The following is a 21,844-nucleotide window of genomic DNA, read 5'->3' as shown; positions in this document are numbered from 1 at the left end:
GCGAGCAGCAGACATCCTAGGTATAAAATGTGTGTGTGTGTGTGTGTGTGTGTGTGTGTGTGTGTGTGTGTGTGTGTGTGTGTGTGTGTGTGTGTGTGTGTGTGTGTGTGTGTGTGTGTGTGTGTGTGTGTGTGTGTGTGTGTGTGTTGTGTGTGTGTGTGTGTGTGTGTGTGTGTGTGTGTGTGTGTGTGTGTGTGTGTGTGTGTGTGTGTGTGTGTGTGTGTGTGTGTGTGTGTGTGTGTGTGTGTGTGTGTGTGTGTGTGTGTACGTATGTTTGTTAACTTGGTGGAACTAAATAGCCCTGGCTTTACTGTATAAGATGCTAAGGCAGTGTGGTTGGGGAACTCTTGGATTTCTCTGTATATTGTGTCTCCTTATAATAGACAATGATAGTCTTGATGGTTAATGTAGCGCTCAATAGGGAAGATTATGGCATTATTGTGCTGCGTGTAAGTAGTCCTATCTCTTCAACTTATCCTCTAGGTCGGTCTATTACCCACTCATATTCAGTTTATTTTCCGTAGAGAGAGTTAGCTAAACAAATCAGGCTAAATTGCATTATTGCAGTAATTGGATCATATTATCGTCAGCCTTAACACAGTAACACACACACACACACACACACACACACACACACACACACACACACACACACACACACACACACACACACACACACACACACACACACACACACACACACACACACACACACACACACACACACACACACACACACACACACAGGTGAGACATGGCAATGTAGCAGGACCCTGAAGCACAGAATGCAACAATCTCTCACAGTCTCTCTGCAGAATCCGACGTTTGTCCGTAAACGTAACATTTCAATGGTTAAGTTTAGGCTTTCATTCCGAATGGTTAAGTTAAGGGTTAAGGTTTGGGATAGGGTTAAAACAAACAAATACAAAACTAGTTCCTAGTACTGGGATTGAACAGCCGAGCCATCCACCACCCCTGTGTACAACGCCCCAACCTTCTTGATGGTAATAGCGCTCACCATTGCCCCTAGTTGTCGGTTTTGAAGTAATCTCCCAACATCCTGCTTACATGGACAGATGTCGAATTTCGCAGTGGATCTTAAGCGACATGGCTGCAGAATCCTCCCCATCCCACAGACAGGGCCTGAACTAGATCCAGGCAGTTACATAATGATGTGGCCATACAGGCCTCTATGTCTCCCGGCTCTCTATCTGACTGGTACCTCTCTCATCTTGGGAGAAAGCTCACTAAGGTCAGATGAACACATGTTAATGATGCACAGTGTCGCAAAGCTAATGGAACTCATTGTTTGTGTTGTATTTTACAGTAACAGGTGTGATGGACTAAAGTCACTAAATCATGAACCGGTCCCCTAAATCCACCCAATCAAATGAACAATACCAGCCAAGACCTGGAGATGACTGATCTGTTTGATCATGGGGACACATTCAAATAAATTAGTTGTGGAATGTTGAAATGAATCATTAAAGAAAACACTTTTGTTTCTAAACAGTTATTGGTTAAAGCAAGTTTTAATTCATGTATTTTAATCATGCATTTTAATCATTTACATTGCGGGTTGTGCTTTGGGAATTGCAATCTGTCAAAATTGCAATCTGTCAAATTTGCTGATTAACTGACTAAACAATGAAACCTATCAAATAAGGTGAATCAGAGTTCAATATGTGTATCATCAGAGCCTCTTCGTCTTATACTGCGTTCTGTTCCTTGTCTTTACTTTTAATGAGTGCTCGCTCGGTGGAGGTGCGACTGACATTTTTTGCGACCTCACAATGCGTTGCTACATGTCCAGATGCTAGCGGCCGGTTTAACGATCCGCGCCACTCATCACCTTGACGACCTATAAACCTGTCGCCAAGGAGCCAAAGTGTCCATGCTTTGAGCTATGTGGCCAAGGTGTGCATTTGTAAGCAAAGTAGTCTTGTGTGTGTGTGTGTGTGTGTGTTTGGGGGGTGGGGGTGACTGGGGGAGGGACTGGGGGAGGATATGATAGATGTGTGTACCTGTGTGCCTGTGTGTGTGTTGTTTGTTGAGTCAGTGAGCTGGATTACATAAATCACTAGGTATGAGCGACAAGATCTCACGGTTTAACCAATTTGACATCAGATTCTGACATTTTTCCATGTTTCTCCAAACCTTAAATGCCTAAGTAGCTCCAAACGTCAACTTTAAACATCTTTTGGGTTGCCGCAGCTGCAACTCGGGTTGCACTGCTGCTGTCTCTCATTCCGACTGGTTAAGTTAAGAGGTTTGAGGGTTAAAACACCATCTCAGTCCACAACGCCCCAACGCCCTTCTCTCTCTCTCTCTCTCTCTCTCTCTCTCTCTCTCTCTCTCTCTCTCTCTCTCTCTCTCTCTCTCTCTCTCTCTCTCTCTCTCTCTCTCTCTCTCTCTCTCTCTCTCTCTCTCTCTCTCTCTCTCTCCTCTCTCTCTCCAGGCACTCAGACATCCTTGACATTTGCAAAGGTTGAAAGACGGAGTACCTTTGTCTCCTAATAAGGGCCGGCTCTCCTCCACCTGAATGAGAAGTCCTAGGGGGAGGAGAGGGGAGAGACCAGAGGGAGGCAGTGGGGTGTCTTTTTTAGGGGGAGAGGGTGAAATAATATGTTTATGTCTCACTGGTAAAAGGGAGGGGGAGGCAGGGGGATGTTTTGGTAGAGGGGGGTAGGTAAAAGGGTAATATTTTATTTATTTTACTGCGGTCCCGTGTGGCTAATTTGGTAGAGCAGGGTGCTTGCAATGCCAGGGTTGTGGGTTTAATTCCCACGGGGGCCCAGTATGAAAAAATACTAAAATATATACACTCACTACAGTAAGATGCTCTGTATAAGAGTGTTTGCTAAATGACAACTTTTTAAAAATGTAAATGGCCCACCTTGTGTCACTGTACCCGTGGAATGTAAATATATTCTGACTGCACTGCATCTGATTCAGGAGAGACGGAGAGGAGAGGGAGGAGAAGAGGGAAAACAGGATTAGGGAAGAAAAGGAGAAAGACAAGACGGACATTGTATCAGTCTTTATGTCTTGCAGAGAAAGTGGTGTAGGTGACAATAACAACAACTTTTTTAAATAGGCAGAATTATTTTGTTAGCATTGTCAAGACGAGCCAGACACAGTGAAACACATAGACCGATTACAGAACTGTAGGTGAGAAGAGTAGATGTTGTTTATTTCTGTGTACCTGGTGGCAGTCTCTGGAGGGAGACACTGATGCCTCTCCACAAGACTGTGACACTCGCTATAAATATAGTGAAGAAGACTGAAGCAGAACTGTGACACTCAAGGTCTTTCTGGTTTCTCTTCGTCACTTTCTCTCTCTCTCTCTCTCTCTCTCTCTCTCTCTCTCTCTCTCTCTCTCTCTCTCTCTCTCTCTCTCTCTCTCTCTCTCTCTCTCTCTCTCTCTCTCTCTCTCTCTCTCTCTCTCTCTCTCTCTCTCTCTCTCTCTCTCTCTCTCCTGCTCTCGCTCTGTCTTATAGAGATAAATCATGACTTCACATCTCTTTCTCTCTTTCTTTTTCTCTTAGGACACCTGCTCAAAAGCTATTCAAGTTAAGGAAGTAGGCAGCTGAGTTTACTCAAGGCCCAGGAATGACAGATGTAGTTGTTTGTAATAGACCTGTGGGCTTCGGGGAAGAAAATGAAGTCGACATTAGAGGGCAAGAGTTAACAAGGGATGTTTTCGTTGTTATTTCCTTACCCCAATTTTTTCTTTATTGAAACTCTACTTAATTCCCGCCCTAATTTGCAGTCATAGGACATGTTCTCCAAAGGAATGCCATCCTCGTAAAAAAGACTGAAGAGTTCAAAAGCTGCTTTCCGTCAATTGTGTTACGTAATCAGAAGTAAAAAATATCTGAACTAAACCTGTCTTTAAAAGCAGATGCTGTGGTTATGACATCATGCTCGTAATAAAATAAAAAAAGTTATTTTAGACAAAGGACAGGGGCCTTAATTTGAGCTAATTCCGTTAACGATGGTAAGAAATTGTCAACACGTGTGCTCACAGACACATGATAGGGTAGACAATGGCACCTGCTGGAAAAATACATTTACACCCATGGGTGTTTAAGAAGAAATATCACATTTAATTATAATTTTTTCCCCTGCAGTTTTTCCCTACACTTCCACTTTAGTTAGAGATAGGAAGCTGACATTCTCACCATGTTCTGTCACTCATGTGTAGCTGCAACTGAATCCTATTCCTCAGACTCCGCAGACAATATTAGCCATGCGGCGCGTTGTTTTACCCATGAGCCGGTTGCCTAGGTAACATTGCATAAGAGGAGCAGGAAGGAAAGGATGCCCCTTGCTAATTGACAGACGGGAGACGAGGTGGCAGATCTACCCAGCAGCCCCGTTGCTCTCTTGAGCTCGCTCTCTCTCTCTCTCTCTCTCTCTCTCTCTCTCTCTCTCTCTCTCTCTCTCTCTCTCTCCGCCATCTCTCTCTCTCCATATATCTCTCCCCCTGTCTCTCTCTAATTCTCTCTCTCTCTCTATCTCTATCACTTCCCCTTGCTAAATGAGAGATGGGAGAATAGGTGGCAGATCTAGACAGCAGCCCTCTCTCTCTCTCTCTCTCTCTCTCTCTCTCTCTCTCTCTCTCTCTCTCTCTCTCTCTCTCTCTCTCTCTCTCTCTCTCTCTCTCTCTCTCTCTCTCTCTCTCTCTCTCTCTCACATCTCTGTAGTTTCTCTTACCAACACTTTATACGCCAACACACTGATTGTATGTGTTAAACTAGTGTGGATCCAACAGTTCATCATATTGTGTGTTAAAAAAACAATATGGCCCCTAATGCATCTCTCCATATGTGTTAGCTTAGTGTCTCTTCATCCTAATATCACTCTCCTTTGTATCAAGTTTTCTTTCCTTATTATATGAGTGCCAATTTGTAAGTCGCTCTGGATAAGAGCGTCTGCTAAATGACTTAAATGTAAATGTAATGAGTAAAAAAATACACTGTATATACAAAATAATGGGGACACCCCTTAAAATTAGTTGATTCCTGGACACTCCTGGGCACTCCCGGGTGGCGCAGTGAGTGTACTGCAGCGCCAGCTGTGCCACCAGAGACTCTGGGTTCGTGCCCAGGCTCTGTCGTAACCGGCCGTGACCGGGAGGTCCGTGGGGCGACGCACAATTGGCCTAGCGTCGTCCGGGTTAGGGAGGGTTTGGCCGGTAGGGAAATCCTTGTTTCACCACGCACCAGCGACTCCTGTGGCGGGCCGGGCGCAGTGCGCGCTAACCAAGTTTGCACGGTGTTTCCTCCGACACATTGGTGCGGCTGGCTTCCGGGTTGGATGGCGCTGTGTTAAGAAGCAGTGTGGCTTGGTTGGGTTGTGTGACTTTCAACCTTCGTCTCTCCTGAGCCTGTATGGGAGTTGTAGCGATGAGACAAGATAGTAGCTACTAAAAACAATTGGATACCACGAAATTGGGGAGAAAAAGGGGTAACAAAACCCACAAAAAAACCCACAAAAAAACAACATTTGTTGATTCTGCTATTTCAGCCAATCCTGTTGCTGACAGGTGTATAAAATGTAGCACACACCCATGAAATCTCCATAGACAAACACTGGCAGTGTAGAATGAGCTCAGTGACATTCAACGTGGCACTGTCATAGGATGCCACCTTTCCAACAAGTCAGTTTGTCACATTGCTGCCACGGGCAAGTTGAAGTGCTGTTATAGTGAATTGGAAACGTCTAGGAGCAACAACGGAGTGGTAGGCCACACAAGCTCACAGAACAGGGCCACAAAGTGCTGAAGCGCGTAGCGAGCAAAGTAATTTGTCCTTGGTTGTAACCCTCTATATTGAGTTCCAAACTGCCTCTGAAAGCAACGTCAGCACAAGAGCTGTTCGTCGGGAGCTTTATGAAATGGGTTTTGTATGGCCGAGTACTCACGCACAAACCTAAGATCACCATGCGCAATGTCAAGCGTCAGCTGGAGTGGTGTAAAGCTCACCGCCATTGGACTCTGGAGCAGTGGAAATGAGTTTTCTGGAGTGATGAAGGCCAGGAGAATGCTACCCGCCCCAACGCATAGTGCCAACTGTAAAGTTTGGTGAAGGAGGAATAAAGGGGCCTGTTTTTCATGGTTCGGTCTAGGCCCGTTAGGTCTAGTGAAGGGATATCTTAATGCTACAGCATACAATGACATTCTAGACGATTCTGTACTTCGAACTTTGTGACAATAGTTGGTTTGTTGAGATTGGCGTGGAAGAGCTTGACTGGCCTGCATAGGACCCTGACCTAAACCTCATCGAACACCTTTGAGATGAATTGGAACGCCTACTGCGAGCCAAGTCTAATCGCCCAACATCAGTGCCCGACCTCACTAATGCTCTTGTGGCTGAATGGAAGCAAATTCCGAGATCCAGTGAAAAGCCTTCCCAGAAGAGTGGTGGTTGTTATAGCAGCAAAGGGGGGGGGACCAACTGCATATTAATGCCCATGATTTTGGATGAGATGTTTGACGAGCAGGTGTCCACACACTTTTGGTGTAGCTTAGTTATACCTGTCCAATTGAGATGCTACCAATATAATTGAATAAGCACCACCAGTGGACTAAGCACCACCTAAATTGGGATCAAAGTCTCACCTCTATTTGGCCTAGCGTTCTATATAAACGGTGATTGAGTGTCTTGAGGAATATGTCTGTACTCTTAAGTATTGTCATGTTAAATGTGCTGTGTAGTGTACTATACTTGAGTTTCCCACGCTTTCCCACAGTGACCACGCAACTGCTCCCCACAGTGAAGCATCTCTCTCTGTGAGACCACGTCCCTCAGCCTGTTTGCGCTGCCTGGCAACTGCAGGCTAAGGCCACGCACATGCTCTAACACACACACAAACACACACACTCCTCAGCTTAGAGTGGCTCCGTGCAGAGCCTGACAGGACATGGCTTGCAGATTACAGATTGGCTTGTAGACTCCAGATTGCCGTGGTGTTCCCAGTCTACCCAACAAGCGGAGAATGTTCCATGGAGGCCACATTGTTTCTGTTTGTGTCGAGAGGTGGGATGAGGAGAGCCAGCCTTGGCTTTGGAGACGGCATCATTTATCCTCTCCTGAATCACAACACACCACTCCAGCTACAGTATCTCAGCCCGATACACACAGCTACTTGTGTGTGTGTGTGTGTGTTTGTGTATAGCTTCAATTACATGTAGACTTACCTAGGAGTGCCAAGAGTGTTTAGACCCAATGTGAAGAGCTACTTGCATGTTTATGTGTGTGTGTGTGTATCTAAGAAGTTCTAAGCTTCAATTTCCTCGGCGTAAACATCACTGACGATTTGAAATGGTCCGCTCACACAGACAGTGTGGGGAAGAAGGCTCAACAGTGCCTCTTCAACCACAGGAGACTGAAGAAATTTGACGTGGCCTTTAATAAAACACCAAACATTTACAAATGCACAGTTGAGAGCATCCTGTCGGGCTGTATCACCGCCTGGTATGGCTACTGCTCCGCCCACAACCACAGGGCTCTCCAGAGGGTGGTGTGGTCTGCCCAACGCATCACCGGGGGAAAACTACCTGTCCTCCATGACACCTACAGCACCCGATGTCACTGGAAGGCCAAAAAGATCATCAACAACATTAACCACCTGAGCCACGGCCTGTTCACCCCGCTATCATCCAGAAGGAGAGATCAGTACAGGTGCATCACAGCTGGTGCCGAGAGACTGAAAAACAGCTTCTTTCTCAAGGACATCAGACTGTTAAATTGCCATCACTAGCCGACTTCCACCCGATTACGTAACCCTGCACCTTAGAGGCTGCTGCCCTATGTACATAGACTTGGAATCCCTGGCCACTTGAATAATGGAACACTAGTCACATGAATGTTTAAATGATGTTTACATTCTGCTTTACTCATCTCATATGTATACACTGTATTCTATTCTACTGTATTCTAGTCAATGCCACTCCGACATTGCTCAATCCAATATTGATGTATTTCTTAATTCCAGTCTTTTACTTTTAGATGAGTGTGTGTTGTTGTGAACTGTTAGATACTACTGCACTGTTGGAGCTACGAACACATTTCGATACACCTGCAATGACGTCTCCTAAATATGTGTATGTGACCAATGGAACTTGATTTGATTTGATTTGAAGTCTATTGAGTGTTTCGCCACCACACAATCTGGGATGGGAATTGCAATATTGGGTTGATTAGTCAAATCTGTTAGAGATATATTTACATATTCACCAACAGTTATACCTCATTATTTGTGCTTTCTGCCTGTGTCTCAGGCATCACGCTGGTGTGTGTGTGTCTGTGAGTGTGTGCACGTGCATATGTGTGTGTGTTCGATATTAACCCTGTCTGTGTTTGTGTTGTCTCTAGGTGCTGATCTGCCTAGTATGATGGACCTGGAGTCCCTGTATCGTGGTGTGGAGCAGAGCATCAACCAGACCCGATCCCAGAGACAGAGGAGACAGAGTCCAGAAAGAGCCTACAACATCGAGGTCCTACTGGGGGTGGACGACTCTGTGGTGCAGTTCCACGGCAAGGAAAACGTCCAGAAGTACCTGCTCACGCTCATGAACATCGTAAGTACAGTACACTCACACCACAGGAGACTGCTGAGGGGAGAACGGCTCATAAAAGTGGCCGGAGCGAATGGAACGGCGTAAGTACAGTACACTCACACCACAGGAGACTGCTGAGGGGAGAACGGCTCATGAAAGTGGCCGGAGCGAATGGAACGGCGTAAGTACAGTACACTCACACCACAGGAGACTGCTGAGGGGAGAACGGCTCATGAAAGTGGCCGGAGCGAATGGAACGGCGTAAGTACAGTACACTCACACCACAGGAGACTGCTGAGGGGAGAACGGCTCATGAAAGTGGCCGGAGCGAATGGAACGGCATCAAACACCAGGAAACCATATGTGTTTGATGTATTGACACCTTCCCTACTGATTCCCGCTCCAGTTATTACCACGCGCCCGTTCTCCCCAATTAAGGTGCCACCGACCTCCTCACACAGAGTCATACACACATTGTAGGATACTATGTGCATTATGCGCCATTAGTGTGCCCCATAGCCCCTGTGTCTTCTGTTAGAAAGATGCCGCAAGCGGTTGATTCACTGTGAACACTTTAATCCAATAACCAGAAGAGTAATGAAGACGACTGCAGTATAATGTGTATGTGGTTTCTACAGGAGAATAAATCATTATACGATAAGTCATGCATGAAGAGTCATCAGCAACACAGTAATGGAACAATAAGGAAATATCCATAGAGGTCACGGCAGAAGAATAGGCATCATAATCTGCAATGTACAGTATACACAAATAAAATGGCAAATATTATATGAAAGATGTATAAATAATAGTCAGGGATATACACTGAGTGCACAACACACTGACCACCTGCACTTTCCATGACACAGACTGACCAGGTGAATCCAGGTGAAAGCTATGATCCCTTATTGTGGTCAATTGTTAAATTGATGAAGAGGAGGAGACAGGTTAAAGAAGGATGTTTAAGTCTTAAGACAACTGAGACATGGATTGTTTATGTGTGCCATTCAGAGGGTGAATGGGCAAGACCAAATATTTAAGTGTATTTAACCTTTATTTAACTAGGCAAGTCAGTTAAGAACAAATTCTTGTTTTCAATGACGGCTTAGGAACAGTGGGTTAACTGCCTGTTCAGGGGCAGAATGACAGATTTGTACCTTGTCAGCTCGGGGATATGAACTTGCAACCTTTCGGTTACTAGTCCAACTCTTTAACCACTAGGCTACCCTGCCGCCCCCAGTATGGGTATGGTAGTAGATGCCAGGCGCACCGGTTTGAGTGTGTCAACACCTGCAACGATGCTGGGTTTTTCATGCTCAACAGTTTCCCATGTGTATCAAGAATGGTCCTATCACACAAAGGTCATCCAGCCAATTTGACACAACTGTGGGAAACATTGGAGTCAACATTGGCCAGCATCCCTGTGGAACACTTTCGACACCTTGTAGAGTCCATGCCCCTACAAATCCAAGGTGTTCCTAATGTTTTGTACACTCAGTGTGTAGACAGGCGAGTGGCAAGGCTAACTAGCAAAGAGCTAACAAGGACATATTAGCAATGGGAGCTGGCACCTCAAGTGCACCCGCTGCTGAGGAGAGAGAGCGAGTGAGAGGAGCCTGGCCTAGGTTACGGTTGTTGATTGCAAAGATGGGGGCCTTTTTCATTGAAGTTAATCAAAAGTTAGACAAGAAAGAGTACAGACTAGTGAAAAGAAGCCGACAAGGGGCTGTCCTTCATTGTGACAAGTTGTAATATTGTCGTGGACACAGATGACAAGAACGTTAGCGTGGCCAAATGGACTATGTGTGCAACTCACTATTCAGGTTTGATGCAATTCTCAAACTTGAATTGATTTATTTGTGTATTTATTATCATTTGATTCGTCATTATTATTATTGTATATCATTATTATTATTATGGTATATCATTATTATTATGGTAGGCCTATTTAAGAATCTAAATCAGTGAAAAAACTGTTCATTTTGTTGAGACATTTTCTTTGGCTAGATTAAGCTTGGACTGTCTTTTTAAATTTGTGCTCCTTAAAAGATACAGTAGGTCAAAAGTAGGCCTGTTGTAAATTAGTTATCGTTATCCTATTGCTGCCATTCGTTGGGTAGGCATATGGGAGACACTCGCTTTGTTGTTAATTGCTGCAAAACTCCTGTGAAGGTTTAAACGATTTAAAAAATATATGCAGCAAGTGTTTTGTTTCATTCTGTTGAGCCATTTCATTTGGACGAATGATGTTCCAACTTAATATTGTGTTTTCCGCAATATAATATACTTACCGGTCTATATAGGCTACTCGCACTTAAACCATGAAAAGGAAAAAACTAAGGGTAAGATGCAAAATGTAATTTAATGCTGCAATATAATTACCGTTTTTTATTTTCCCTATAAACAATGACTTGACTTATTTTGATATTACCCTAATAAAGTTAAGAAACGCTTGTGAGGGCTTGGTGTGGTATGGCTATAATTAGGCTTAGATACTGCAGGCCTATGAAGACAGTGGAAACCTAGGCCTAAGCTTCCCTTCCTTTATTTGTATTCTTTTCACAGTGTGAAACCTAGGCCTAAGCTTCCCTTCCTTTTTTGTATTCTTTTTACAGTGGAAACCTAGGCCTAAGCTTCCCTTCCTTTATATGTATTCTTTTTACAGTGGAAACCTAGGCCTAAGCTTCCCTTCCTTTATATGTATTCTTTTTACAGTGGAAACCTAGGCCTAAGCTTCCCTTCCTTTATATGTATTCTTTTTACAGTGGAAACCTAGGCCTAAGCTTCCCTTCCTTTATATGTATTATTTTTACAGTGGAAACCTAGGCCTAAGCTTCCCTTCCTTTATATGTATTATTTTTACAGTGGAAACCTAGGCCTAAGCTTCCCTTCCTTTATATGTATTCTTTTTACAGTGGAAACCTAGGCCTAAGCTTCCCTTCCTTTATATGTATTCTTTTTACAGTGGAAACCTAGGCCTAAGCTTCCCTTCCTTTATATGTATTCTTTTTACAGTGGAAACCTAGGCCTAAGCTTCCCTTCCTTTATATGTATTCTTTTTACAGTGGAAACCTAGGCCTAAGCTTCCCTTCCTTTATATGTATTCTTTTTACAGTGGAAACCTAGGCCTAAGCTTCCCTTCCTTTATTTGAATTATCTTCACAGTGGAAACCTAGGCCTAAGCTTCCCTTCCTTTATTTGAATTATTTTTACAGTGGAAACCTAGGCCTAAGCTTCCCTTCCTTTATTTGAATTATTTTCACAGTGGAAACCTAGGCCTAAGCTTCCCTTCCTTTATTTGAATTCTTTTTACAGTGGAAACCTAGGCCTAAGCTTCCCTTCCTTTATATGTATTCTTTTTACAGTGGAAACCTAGGCCTAAGCTTCCCTTCCTTTATTTGAATTATTTTCACAGTGGAAACCTAGGCCTAAGCTTCCCTTCCTTTTTTGTATTCTTTTCACAGTGGAAACCTAGGCCTAAGCTTCCCTTCCTTTATTTGAATTCTTTTCACAGTGGAAACCTAGGCCTAAGCTTCCCTTCCTTTATTTGAATTCTTTTCACAGTGGAAACCTAGGCCTAAGCTTCCCTTCCTTTATTTGAATTCTTTTTACAGTGGAAACCTAGGCCTAAGCTTCCCTTCCTTTATATGTATTCTTTTTACAGTGGAAACCTAGGCCTAAGCTTCCCTTCCTTTATATGTATTATTTTTACAGTGGAAACCTAGGCCTAAGCTTCCCTTCCTTTATATGTATTATTTTTACAGTGGAAACCTAGGCCTAAGCTTCCCTTCCTTTATATGTATTCTTTTTACAGTGGAAACCTAGGCCTAAGCTTCCCTTCCTTTATATGTATTCTTTTTACAGTGGAAACCTAGGCCTAAGCTTCCCTTCCTTTATATGTATTCTTTTTACAGTGGAAACCTAGGCCTAAGCTTCCCTTCCTTTATATGTATTCTTTTTACAGTGGAAACCTAGGCCTAAGCTTCCCTTCCTTTATATGTATTCCTTTTACAGTGGAAACCTAGGCCTAAGCTTCCCTTCCTTTATTTGAATTTTTTTCACAGTGGAAACCTAGGCCTAAGCTTCCCTTCCTTTATTTGAATTCTTTTCACAGTGGAAACCTAGGCCTAAGCTTCCCTTCCTTTATTTGAATTCTTTTTACAGTGGAAACCTAGGCCTAAGCTTCCCTTCCTTTATATGTATTCTTTTTACAGTGGAAACCTAGGCCTAAGCTTCCCTTCCTTTATTTGAATTATTTTCACAGTGGAAACCTAGGCCTAAGCTTCACTTCCTTTTTTGTATTCTTTTCACAGTGGAAACCTAGGCCTAAGCTTCCCTTCCTTTATTTGAATTCTTTTCACAGTGGAAACCTAGGCCTAAGCTTCCCTTCCTTTATTTGAATTCTTTTCACAGTGGTAACCTAGGCCTAAGCTTCCCTTCCTTTATTTGAATTATTTTTACAGTGAAAACCTAGGCCTAAGCTTCCCTTCCTTTATATGTATTCTTTTTACAGTGGAAACCTAGGCCTAAGCTTCCCTTCCTTTATTTGAATTCTTTTTACAGTGGAAACCTAGGCCTAAGCTTCCCTTCCTTTATATGTATTCTTTTTACAGTGGAAACCTAGGCCTAAGCTTCCCTTCCTTTATTTGAATTATTTTTACAGTGGAAACCTAGGCCTAAGCTTCCCTTCCTTTATTTGAATTATTTTTACAGTGGAAACCTAGGCCTAAGCTTCCCTTCCTTTATTTGAATTATTTTTACAGTGGAAACCTAGGCCTAAGCTTCCCTTCCTTTATTTGAATTATTTTTACAGTGGAAACCTAGGCCTAAGCTTCCCTTCCTTTATATGTATTCTTTTTACAGTGGAAACCTAGGCCTAAGCTTCCCTTCCTTTATATGTATTCTTTTCACAGTGGAAACCTAGGCCTAAAGGCCCACATGCATGAAATGCCCCGATGCATCTGCTCTCAAATCTGCAACAGCTGAAAAGTGAGGTCGAAAATGATTGTTTTAGGAGAGTAAAAAACAAAACAATCAGACATTTTTAAGGACATGTACTGTAGCTGTGAACAATATGGCAAATATTGCTTGTCTCTCTCAAATCCAAAATCAAATAAAATGTTATTGGTCGCGTACACATATTTTGCAGATGTAATCGCAGGTGCAGCAAAATGTTTATGTTTCTAGCTCCGACAGTGCAGTAATACCTCTCTTTCTACTCTTGAATCTGAAGGGGTCTCTCGGATCCAAACTGGCACAGGTCTGTTCTTTGACTGCCTTTTTGGAATGGGTCTGACTGTCCTCAGCACAATTTGTAACTGATCTCCGTTTTTTAAATGGTATGCATATTGGGTCAGGTGGGCAAGCCACGGAACAATTTTGGAATGCATCCAACGTTTTGGACCCGTGAAGACCTCTAGCTTGAAGCAACGAGTGACATATTTGAAGGGCAGAGGTGCATTTTAAATGCACAACCCAACCGCTCCCCATTTATTCAACTGCTTGTTCAGAACGGCACCGTTTCTGTTTAATTGAACATTGCATTACATTTATTTTTTGGACTGAACGCAACCCTGGTGACTTTTCTACTCTAAAGTTTATGAAAATAAAATGGTTAAAATAAAATGTTCCCCTCCAAACATTTGCCAAACAACATATTGGTCCATGTTATCAGGCTGGTTTTGTTATTGAGCAATAAGCATTAAGCCTTTCACCCATAGCCCAACTGATGTAGCATAGGGGCTATAAATATAATATAGGCTGAAGCATGCCCATCTGTATTTGTGCTAATCATCAGATAGATCAGTGCTAAGAAGCTTGACCACCTTTCATCATATGCAACCCCCCCCCCATGCCCCTTGACCTCCCCCAATTGAATTAACTGCTACTATGTTACACAGAAATGTGGTATAAGAATAGCTTTTACTCATCAAGACAGTACATACGAACACCAGCACCTGGTTTCCCTTCCATATTGAAATCAAGAAGAAATACATTATACATGAGAAATAAACCAGCTTACAATGTCACATCTGTATCAATAAATACTAGGTGGGGCGAATTTATTTTGTAGATTTCATTATTAGGGTGCTTGAACATGTATAGGGAGGATAGGCCTCTGACTGGGGAGAGAAACAGGCTTGCTTGAGCCTACTGCCTGAGGTTCAGAGAAACATTCCTTCTCTTACTATGTAGTCTACTAGAAACCAGCTGTTTCAAAGTTTATAATACTGCCAACATCTTTTGAACTCACAAAATCAAGCCCAATATAACCATTACCAATTATCACTTGTTTTTCGCAGCTATCCCTTCTCCATTTGAAAAATATAATTTTCTATATAATTCTTATTCGTGGTTATAAATTGACCATGTTAAATGTGACGGTACTTCTTTATTTGTTACAAGTTAGTTCACAAAAGGAAGGGTTTTGTTAAGAAGAGAGAGGAGAGAGGGAGAAAGATGAGCTATTGATCCGTTCTCCTTACAAGCCGTGCGCAACTTTTTTCCCTTCACTAACCACGGCCTTGGAGGACTGGACCAAACCAAGCATATTTGGTGGCAGGGGGATCCAATCATATAATGAGGAATTGAGTAGTACTGTGTGGTGCAGAATGACAGAAAGCCTGTAGCTACGGTGGGGAAATCATTTTAAATGGTATAGTACTGGGACGGTCAAGTTGACTTGTTTCTAAAGTTACGCACCTGCTCATGCTTAAAATGTTAATGAAATATTAGATCAATTAACGAGACACACAATGAGATAAATGAATGATTAAATATCCATATAGAAATGTAGAAAGAGGTGAGATGTAAAGATGCAACCACTACCATGGGTTGCAAATATGTGTAGGATTGTGCCTTTGTCTACTGGACAATGAAAGAAAGTTGATTTAAAAACCAATTGAACATGAGAAAAATAGGTTAGGTTTCCATGGCATATGAATTTGTCTTTGGATTTGGGGCAGGCTACTTTGAAGCAAGGTAAAGCCATGCCTCATAATGTAGTAAAACGTTCAGGTTTCAAACAATTAAGTACCTGTTTTCAAAATGAATACTGCCTCCAGCATTGCAAAGTTGAATGTGATGCGCTGAAGCCTACCTAGCTGCCTCTGCACTTAAATGGTGAATGGGAAACGCGCTTGAATTACTAGTTGATAAATAAAATAGTAGATATTTTTTAACCCTGGCCCTTGTTTTTAACACGCGCTTGCATTTAGAATTTTTGCGCATTGGGCTTGTAAAAGCATGTTTCACTCTAGCAGCAACATACAGCTGATTGATGAGTTGAAGCAGCATCTCTCGCTACATCGACTGCAGTGTAGGCTCCTCAGATGGGCATGCTTCATCTTCCTCAATGAATTTCAGAAAAAAAAATATTTTTAAACATTTAAAAACGGCAGTATACTAAAGATAATCACGTTGTTAAAACACTATTTTGCAAAGAAGGTATACAGTAGCATCAACAGCACTCTGTAGGGTAGCACCATGGTGTAGCCAGAGGACAGCTAGCTTCCGTCCTCCTCTGGGTACATTGACTTACAAAATGAAACGGTGGAGGCTCATGGTTCTCACCCCTTCCATAGACTTAGACAGTAATTATGACAACTTCTGGAGGACGTCCTCCAACATATCAGAACTCTTGCAGCATGAACTGACATGTTGTCCACCCAATCAAAGGATCAGAAAATGAATCAAGTACTGAAAGCATAAGCTACAGCTAGCTAGCACTGCTGTGCATAAAATGTGGTGAGTAATTGACTCAAAAAGAGAGAAAGACAATAGTTCAACAGTTTTGAACAAATTAAGGAGAAATGGCTTCTTCCAAAATGAATTTTAGCCTACTGAAACACCCACTCAAACAGAGGGATGCTATATTAACTAGCTGGCTATCACTATCCATCACAACACTGGAACTCTTCCAAGTCAAGGTAAGATTTTGGATTTACTAATTTATTGCAAACGGGGCCTGCCGGTGTAAGTGCTTACTGACTGTACAATGTAACGTTACTGCATGATTTTACTAACGTGTTAGTTCTATTAGCTATGCTGACTATGACTTTACTTTGGCTAATATGGTGACAATGATGTAGGCTGTGTGTAGAGGTTTGGCTTGACAAGTTTTTTTCCCTGGTCATATACAGCGGATGTGTTGTGGATTGAAGTCCAGAAGTGAAGGGGAAAGGTGAGAGGAGGGTGCATAGATGTGAGAAGGAATATAATGTGGCTGCTATGAAAGTGAACTGTGTTTACACGTGATCAGGGGTGTATTCATTCCACTGATTCTGTTGAAAAACATTAAACGGAAGCAAATGGAACAAAAGGGAGATATACATACCTGAATCTGAAACTCTTGTTTGCATCTGTTGGACAAATAATTACACCATATATCAGCTAGGTGCAGGCAAAAATGTGCAAGACAGTATTGAATGTCACTGTCTGTCCATGTGTCACTGTCTGTCACCTCAAATGTGTTTCTCGACCTGTGTGCACCTACATTGTAAACTTTCATTCATATGCTACGTTGTCGCAACCTCGTGATAGGTATAGGTATAATTTGAGTATCATGTAACCTAAACCTATCACTGTTACAATGAATGGAATATTAAAGACAGTCATCAAATATTCTATAATAGAAATAAGGCCATGCTCATGAAGAAAAAAATGGTTCTCCCTCATCTTAAACGCCACTGACCGCCACTGATTGACTAGTATTTCAATCAATTATTAGTCAATAATCCATTGAAACATTTTTTATTTTATTTTTATTTTTACAATTGGTCGACGGCAAATGTATTTTTCTGCTTTTCTTATTATTTGGGGGGAGGGGAAAAAGCCAGTTATGGAAACTCTGACGCATAGGCACACACTCATGAACCTTGTATGCATGTACAGTACACACACACACTCCTTTGCAAGAGAGACGACCTACCCAATATGTCAGCTAGAAATTATACAGTACACACACAGAGGGCAGAGAGCTGGAGACTATGGATCCACAGGATCTCTGTAACCTACAGTCAGTCAGACAGCAAGATCCAATTCCCTTCTCGGTCTTGCATGTTTCCACCCAGCAATCAGCATAGGTAATCTCATGTCTGGCCGTCTCCTCTATCTAAATATGATGGGATTGGGATGGATTTCTTTCAGATAGTTTCATCTATTTTCTGTGTGTGTGTGTGTGTGTGTGTGTGTGTGTGTGTGTGTGTGTGTGTGCGTGCGTGCGTGCGTGCGTGCGTGCGTGCGTGCGTGCGTGCGTGTGTGTGTGTGTGTGTGTGTGTGTGTGTGTGTGTGTGCTCGCGTGTGTGTGTGTGCTCGCGTGTGTGTGTGTGGTTGTGTGTGTGTGTGCGTGTGCGTGTGTGTGTGTATATGCGTATGTAGATGCGTGTGTGTGTTTGTGAGCGACAGAATGGTCACAGGCTAGTGAAACCTGTCGTCTTCTCCAGCTCTCACACACCGTTCCATCAGCTTTTGTGTCATGTGTCACTGTTCGAGTGATTCAAAGCCAGCAGCCAATCAATATGCTTTAGGACACAACAAAGAGCTTAGCCCCAGTATTCACCTCCCAGGAGTGTGTGTGTGTGTGATGGGGAATGCGGCAAGTAGACTTTAATCTCGGAAAATTAAACCTGATATGAGAGTAGAGAGAGATTTTGTGTGTGCGCATGTGTGTGTGTGTGCATGTGGGTGTATGTGTGTGTGTAGCCTTTGTGCAAGAAGCAGCCGACTCATCTCTGAGAGATTTCATGGCAAAAAGAAGCAACAGCAGCAATTGTTTTAGTCTTTACCCCGGTGTGGTGAAGAAGAGCACCACCTCCACTTTTTACTTGTTTAGATATTTTTAAGACAATCTTAGAGGGGAATGTTCAGCCATATTGCAGGCACCCCTCTCATCTAGAGAGATAGAAATAAAGAGAGCTCTAAAGAGAGAGAGAGAGAGAGTATTCAGAATATATTTCTGAACACCGGATAAACAGTGAATAAATAAGTAAAACAACCTCCCACGCATGACATCTAAGCTACTTTCTTCTTGGAAGTTTTTTCTAGGCTTGGGTGGTTTACCGTATATACCGTATACCAGGGTATTTGGAAAAAGCCACGGGATGTTTTTTTCAAAACCATCTATACCGTTGAAATAATTTATTTCAATTATTTTTACATATTTGTAGCAACTTTTTAAGTAAATACTTGCAGTCAACTTGTGCAATATGTTAGGAGATAAAGAACAATGTGTTCTTCATTTCACCTATCACATTATCATGAAGCTTAATATAGCCCCCAGTGACGTTTTTTACAAGCACACAACTACGAGAGACCGAAGCCTTGTGAGTCACTCACTGTTGTGCATTATGCACTAGGTGATCTAATTACAGTATTGAATTCACAACTAAATGCTTTCCAGCTAAATATATGATAACTATTAAATCCAAAATATATTAAATGCTCTACAGTTGTGCATATGGTTTGCTAAATTTAGTAGCTAGTTAGCGATCTAGCTAAGTGGTTAGCTTTTTCCAAAATCAAGCATTTGCTTGGTAACAGCAGAGAATCCCCTGCTGGGTCAAAAGCCTTGCTGGCTAATATTTGTTTTGTGCGTGCCACAAACTGTGTGTAGCATTATTTCATTATTTGTATACTTGTATATTTTAGGTCAGAAACTGTTAAAAATATTTGCAATGCGCTCGTTAGCATTTAATTGGCATTCTCTATGGGCCTTTACATGTACTTCTTAGCATTGCTAACCTTCAGATTACAGAGTATCAGTTTGGTTTGTAAACAGCTCCCCTTGTGTTCAGCGCCGGTATTAACGAATATCCCGGTTTGGCACGAGGTCAGTATGAAGGGATGACAATTTGGATACCGCCCAAGCCTACTTTGCTCACTTTAGGATCATCTCGTACTCTCTCTACAGAGAGATGGACAAACAGTCTTAAAACTAAGAACACATTTCTGTTTAAAAAGTGTACTCTGGACTTGGAGCTTTACTTTTTTACTAGTAGGTCTCTCTGAGTCTTCTCCATTCATCAAATGAAGTGACGCAAAGAGGAGCTCAGATTTTTCTCTGGCACAGTAATACGAAGGCCGGTTCTCCCCGACATACAATGAAACATCAAAACATTGAATCAAATCAAAAGTTATTTGTCACATGCTTTGTAAACAACAGGTGTAGACTAACAGTGAAATGGTTACTTACAGGCCCTTCCCAACAACGCAGAGAGAAATATAAAGAATAGAAAATAAAGAATAAAAATCATAGAAAAATAAAGAATAAATGCACAATGAGTAACGCTAACTTGGCTATATTACAGTCATGGCCAAGTTTTGAGAATGACACAAATATTCATTTCCACAAAGTTTGCTGCTACAGTGTCTTTAGATATTTTTGGAATACTGAAGTATAATTACAAGCATTTCATAATTATAAGCATTTCATAATGCCTTATGGCAAGGTGCTCCGTCATGCTCGAAAAGGCATTGTTCGTCACCAAACTGTTCCTGGATGGTTGGGAGAAGTTGCTCTCGGTGGATGTGTAGGTATCATTCTTTATTCATAGCTGTGTTCTTGGGCAAAATCGTGAGTGAGCCCACTCCCTTGGCTGAGATGCAACCCCACACATCTCAGGATACTTTTCTGTTGGCATGACACAGGACTGATGGTAGCGCTCACCTTGTCTTCTCTGAACAAGCTTTTTTCCAGATGCCCCAAACAATCGGAAAGGGGATTCATCAGAGAAAATGACTTTACCCCAGTCTTCAGTAGTCCAATCCCTGTACCTTTTACAGAATATCAGTCTGTCCCTGATGTTTTTCCTGGAAAGAAGTGACTTCTTTGCTGCCATTCTTGACACCAGGCCATCCTCCAAAAGTCTTCACCTCACTGTGTGTGCAGATGCACTCACACCTGCTTGCTTCCATTACTGAGCAAGCTCTGTACTGGTGGTGCCCCAATCCCGCAGTTGAATCAACTTTAGGAGACAGTCCTGGTGCTTGCTGGACTTTCTTGGGTGCCCTGAAGCCTTCTTCACAACAATTGATCCACTCTCCTTGAAGTTCTTGATGATCCGATAAATGGTTGATTTTGGTGCAATCTTACTGGCAGCAATATCCTTGCCTGTGAAGCCCTTTTTGTGCAAAGCAATGACGACGGCATGTGTTCCCTTGCAGGTAACCATGGCTGACAGGAAGAACAATGATTCCAAGCACCACCTTCCGTTTGAAACTTCCAGTCTGTTATTCGAACTCAATCAGCATGGCAGAGTGATCTCCAGCCTTGTCCTCATCAACACTCACACCTGTGTTAATGAGAGAATCACTGACATGATGTCAGCTGGTCCTTTTGTGGCAGGGCTGAAATGCAGTGGAAATGTTTTTGGGGGGATTCAGTTCATTTGCATGGCAAAGAGGGACTTTGCAATTAATTGCAATTCATCTGATCACTCTTCCTGGCATTCTGCAGAATATGCAAATTGACATCCTACAAACTGAGGCAGCAGACTTTGTAAAAATGTATATTTGTGTCATTCTCAAAACTTTTGGCCACGACTGTACATGGGGTACCAGTACCGAGTTGATGTGCAGGGGTATAAGGTAATTGAGGTATAAATGTACATACAGGTAGGGATAAAGTGACTTTGCAACAGGATAGATACTAAACAGTAACAGAAACATATGTGATGAGTCAAAAGAGTTAGTTCAAAAAGGGTCAATGCAGATAGTTAATGTCTAGGACTGGGGTTCCGCTAGCCCCGCAACAGCCAGTGAAAGTGCAGGGCGCCAAATTCAAAACAACAAAAATCTCATAATTAAAATTCCTCAAGCATACAAGTATTTCACACCATTTTAAAGATAAAATTCTCGTTAATCCAGCCACAGTGTCTGATTTCAAAAAAGGATTTACACACGAAATCATCACAAAAGATTATGTTAGGTCACCACCAAGCCACAGAAAAACACAGCCATTTTTCAGCCAAAGAGAGGAGTCACAAAAAGCAGAAATAGAGATAAAATGAATCACTAACCTTTGATGATCTTCATCAGATGACACTCATAGGACTTCATGTTACACAATACATGTATGTTTTTTATTTGATAAAGTTCATATTTATATAAAAAATCTGAGTTTACATTGGCGCTTTACGTTCAGTGGTTCTAAAACATGCGGTGAATGTGTAGAGAGCCACATCAATTTACAGAAATACTCATAATAAACATTGATAAAGATACAACTATTATACATGGAACTTTAGATAAACTTCTCCGTAAAGCAACCTCTGTGTCAGA

At 42.2% G+C, this 21,844-nt stretch overlaps 1 protein-coding gene across 2 annotated transcripts in view; it reads left to right on the top strand.

Annotated features, from left to right (window-relative positions):
* The window catches only part of LOC123993252 (A disintegrin and metalloproteinase with thrombospondin motifs 2-like), a 143,150-nt gene that overhangs the window by 66,553 nt on the left and 54,753 nt on the right, over window positions 1-21,844 (top strand). For both annotated transcript variants that reach the window (XM_046295184.1, XM_046295183.1), the window contains exon 2: window positions 8,382-8,587. In XM_046295184.1, coding sequence (XP_046151140.1) covers window positions 8,382-8,587 — 206 coding nt within the window. The remainder of the gene's footprint in view (window positions 1-8,381; window positions 8,588-21,844) is intronic.

This window comes from Oncorhynchus gorbuscha, linkage group LG13 (assembly GCF_021184085.1).
Source record: "Oncorhynchus gorbuscha isolate QuinsamMale2020 ecotype Even-year linkage group LG13, OgorEven_v1.0, whole genome shotgun sequence".
NCBI classification, from domain to species: Eukaryota; Metazoa; Chordata; class Actinopteri; order Salmoniformes; family Salmonidae; genus Oncorhynchus; species Oncorhynchus gorbuscha.
Note: the sequence above shows the minus strand (reverse complement) of the source record. Positions and strands in the feature narration are given on the sequence as shown.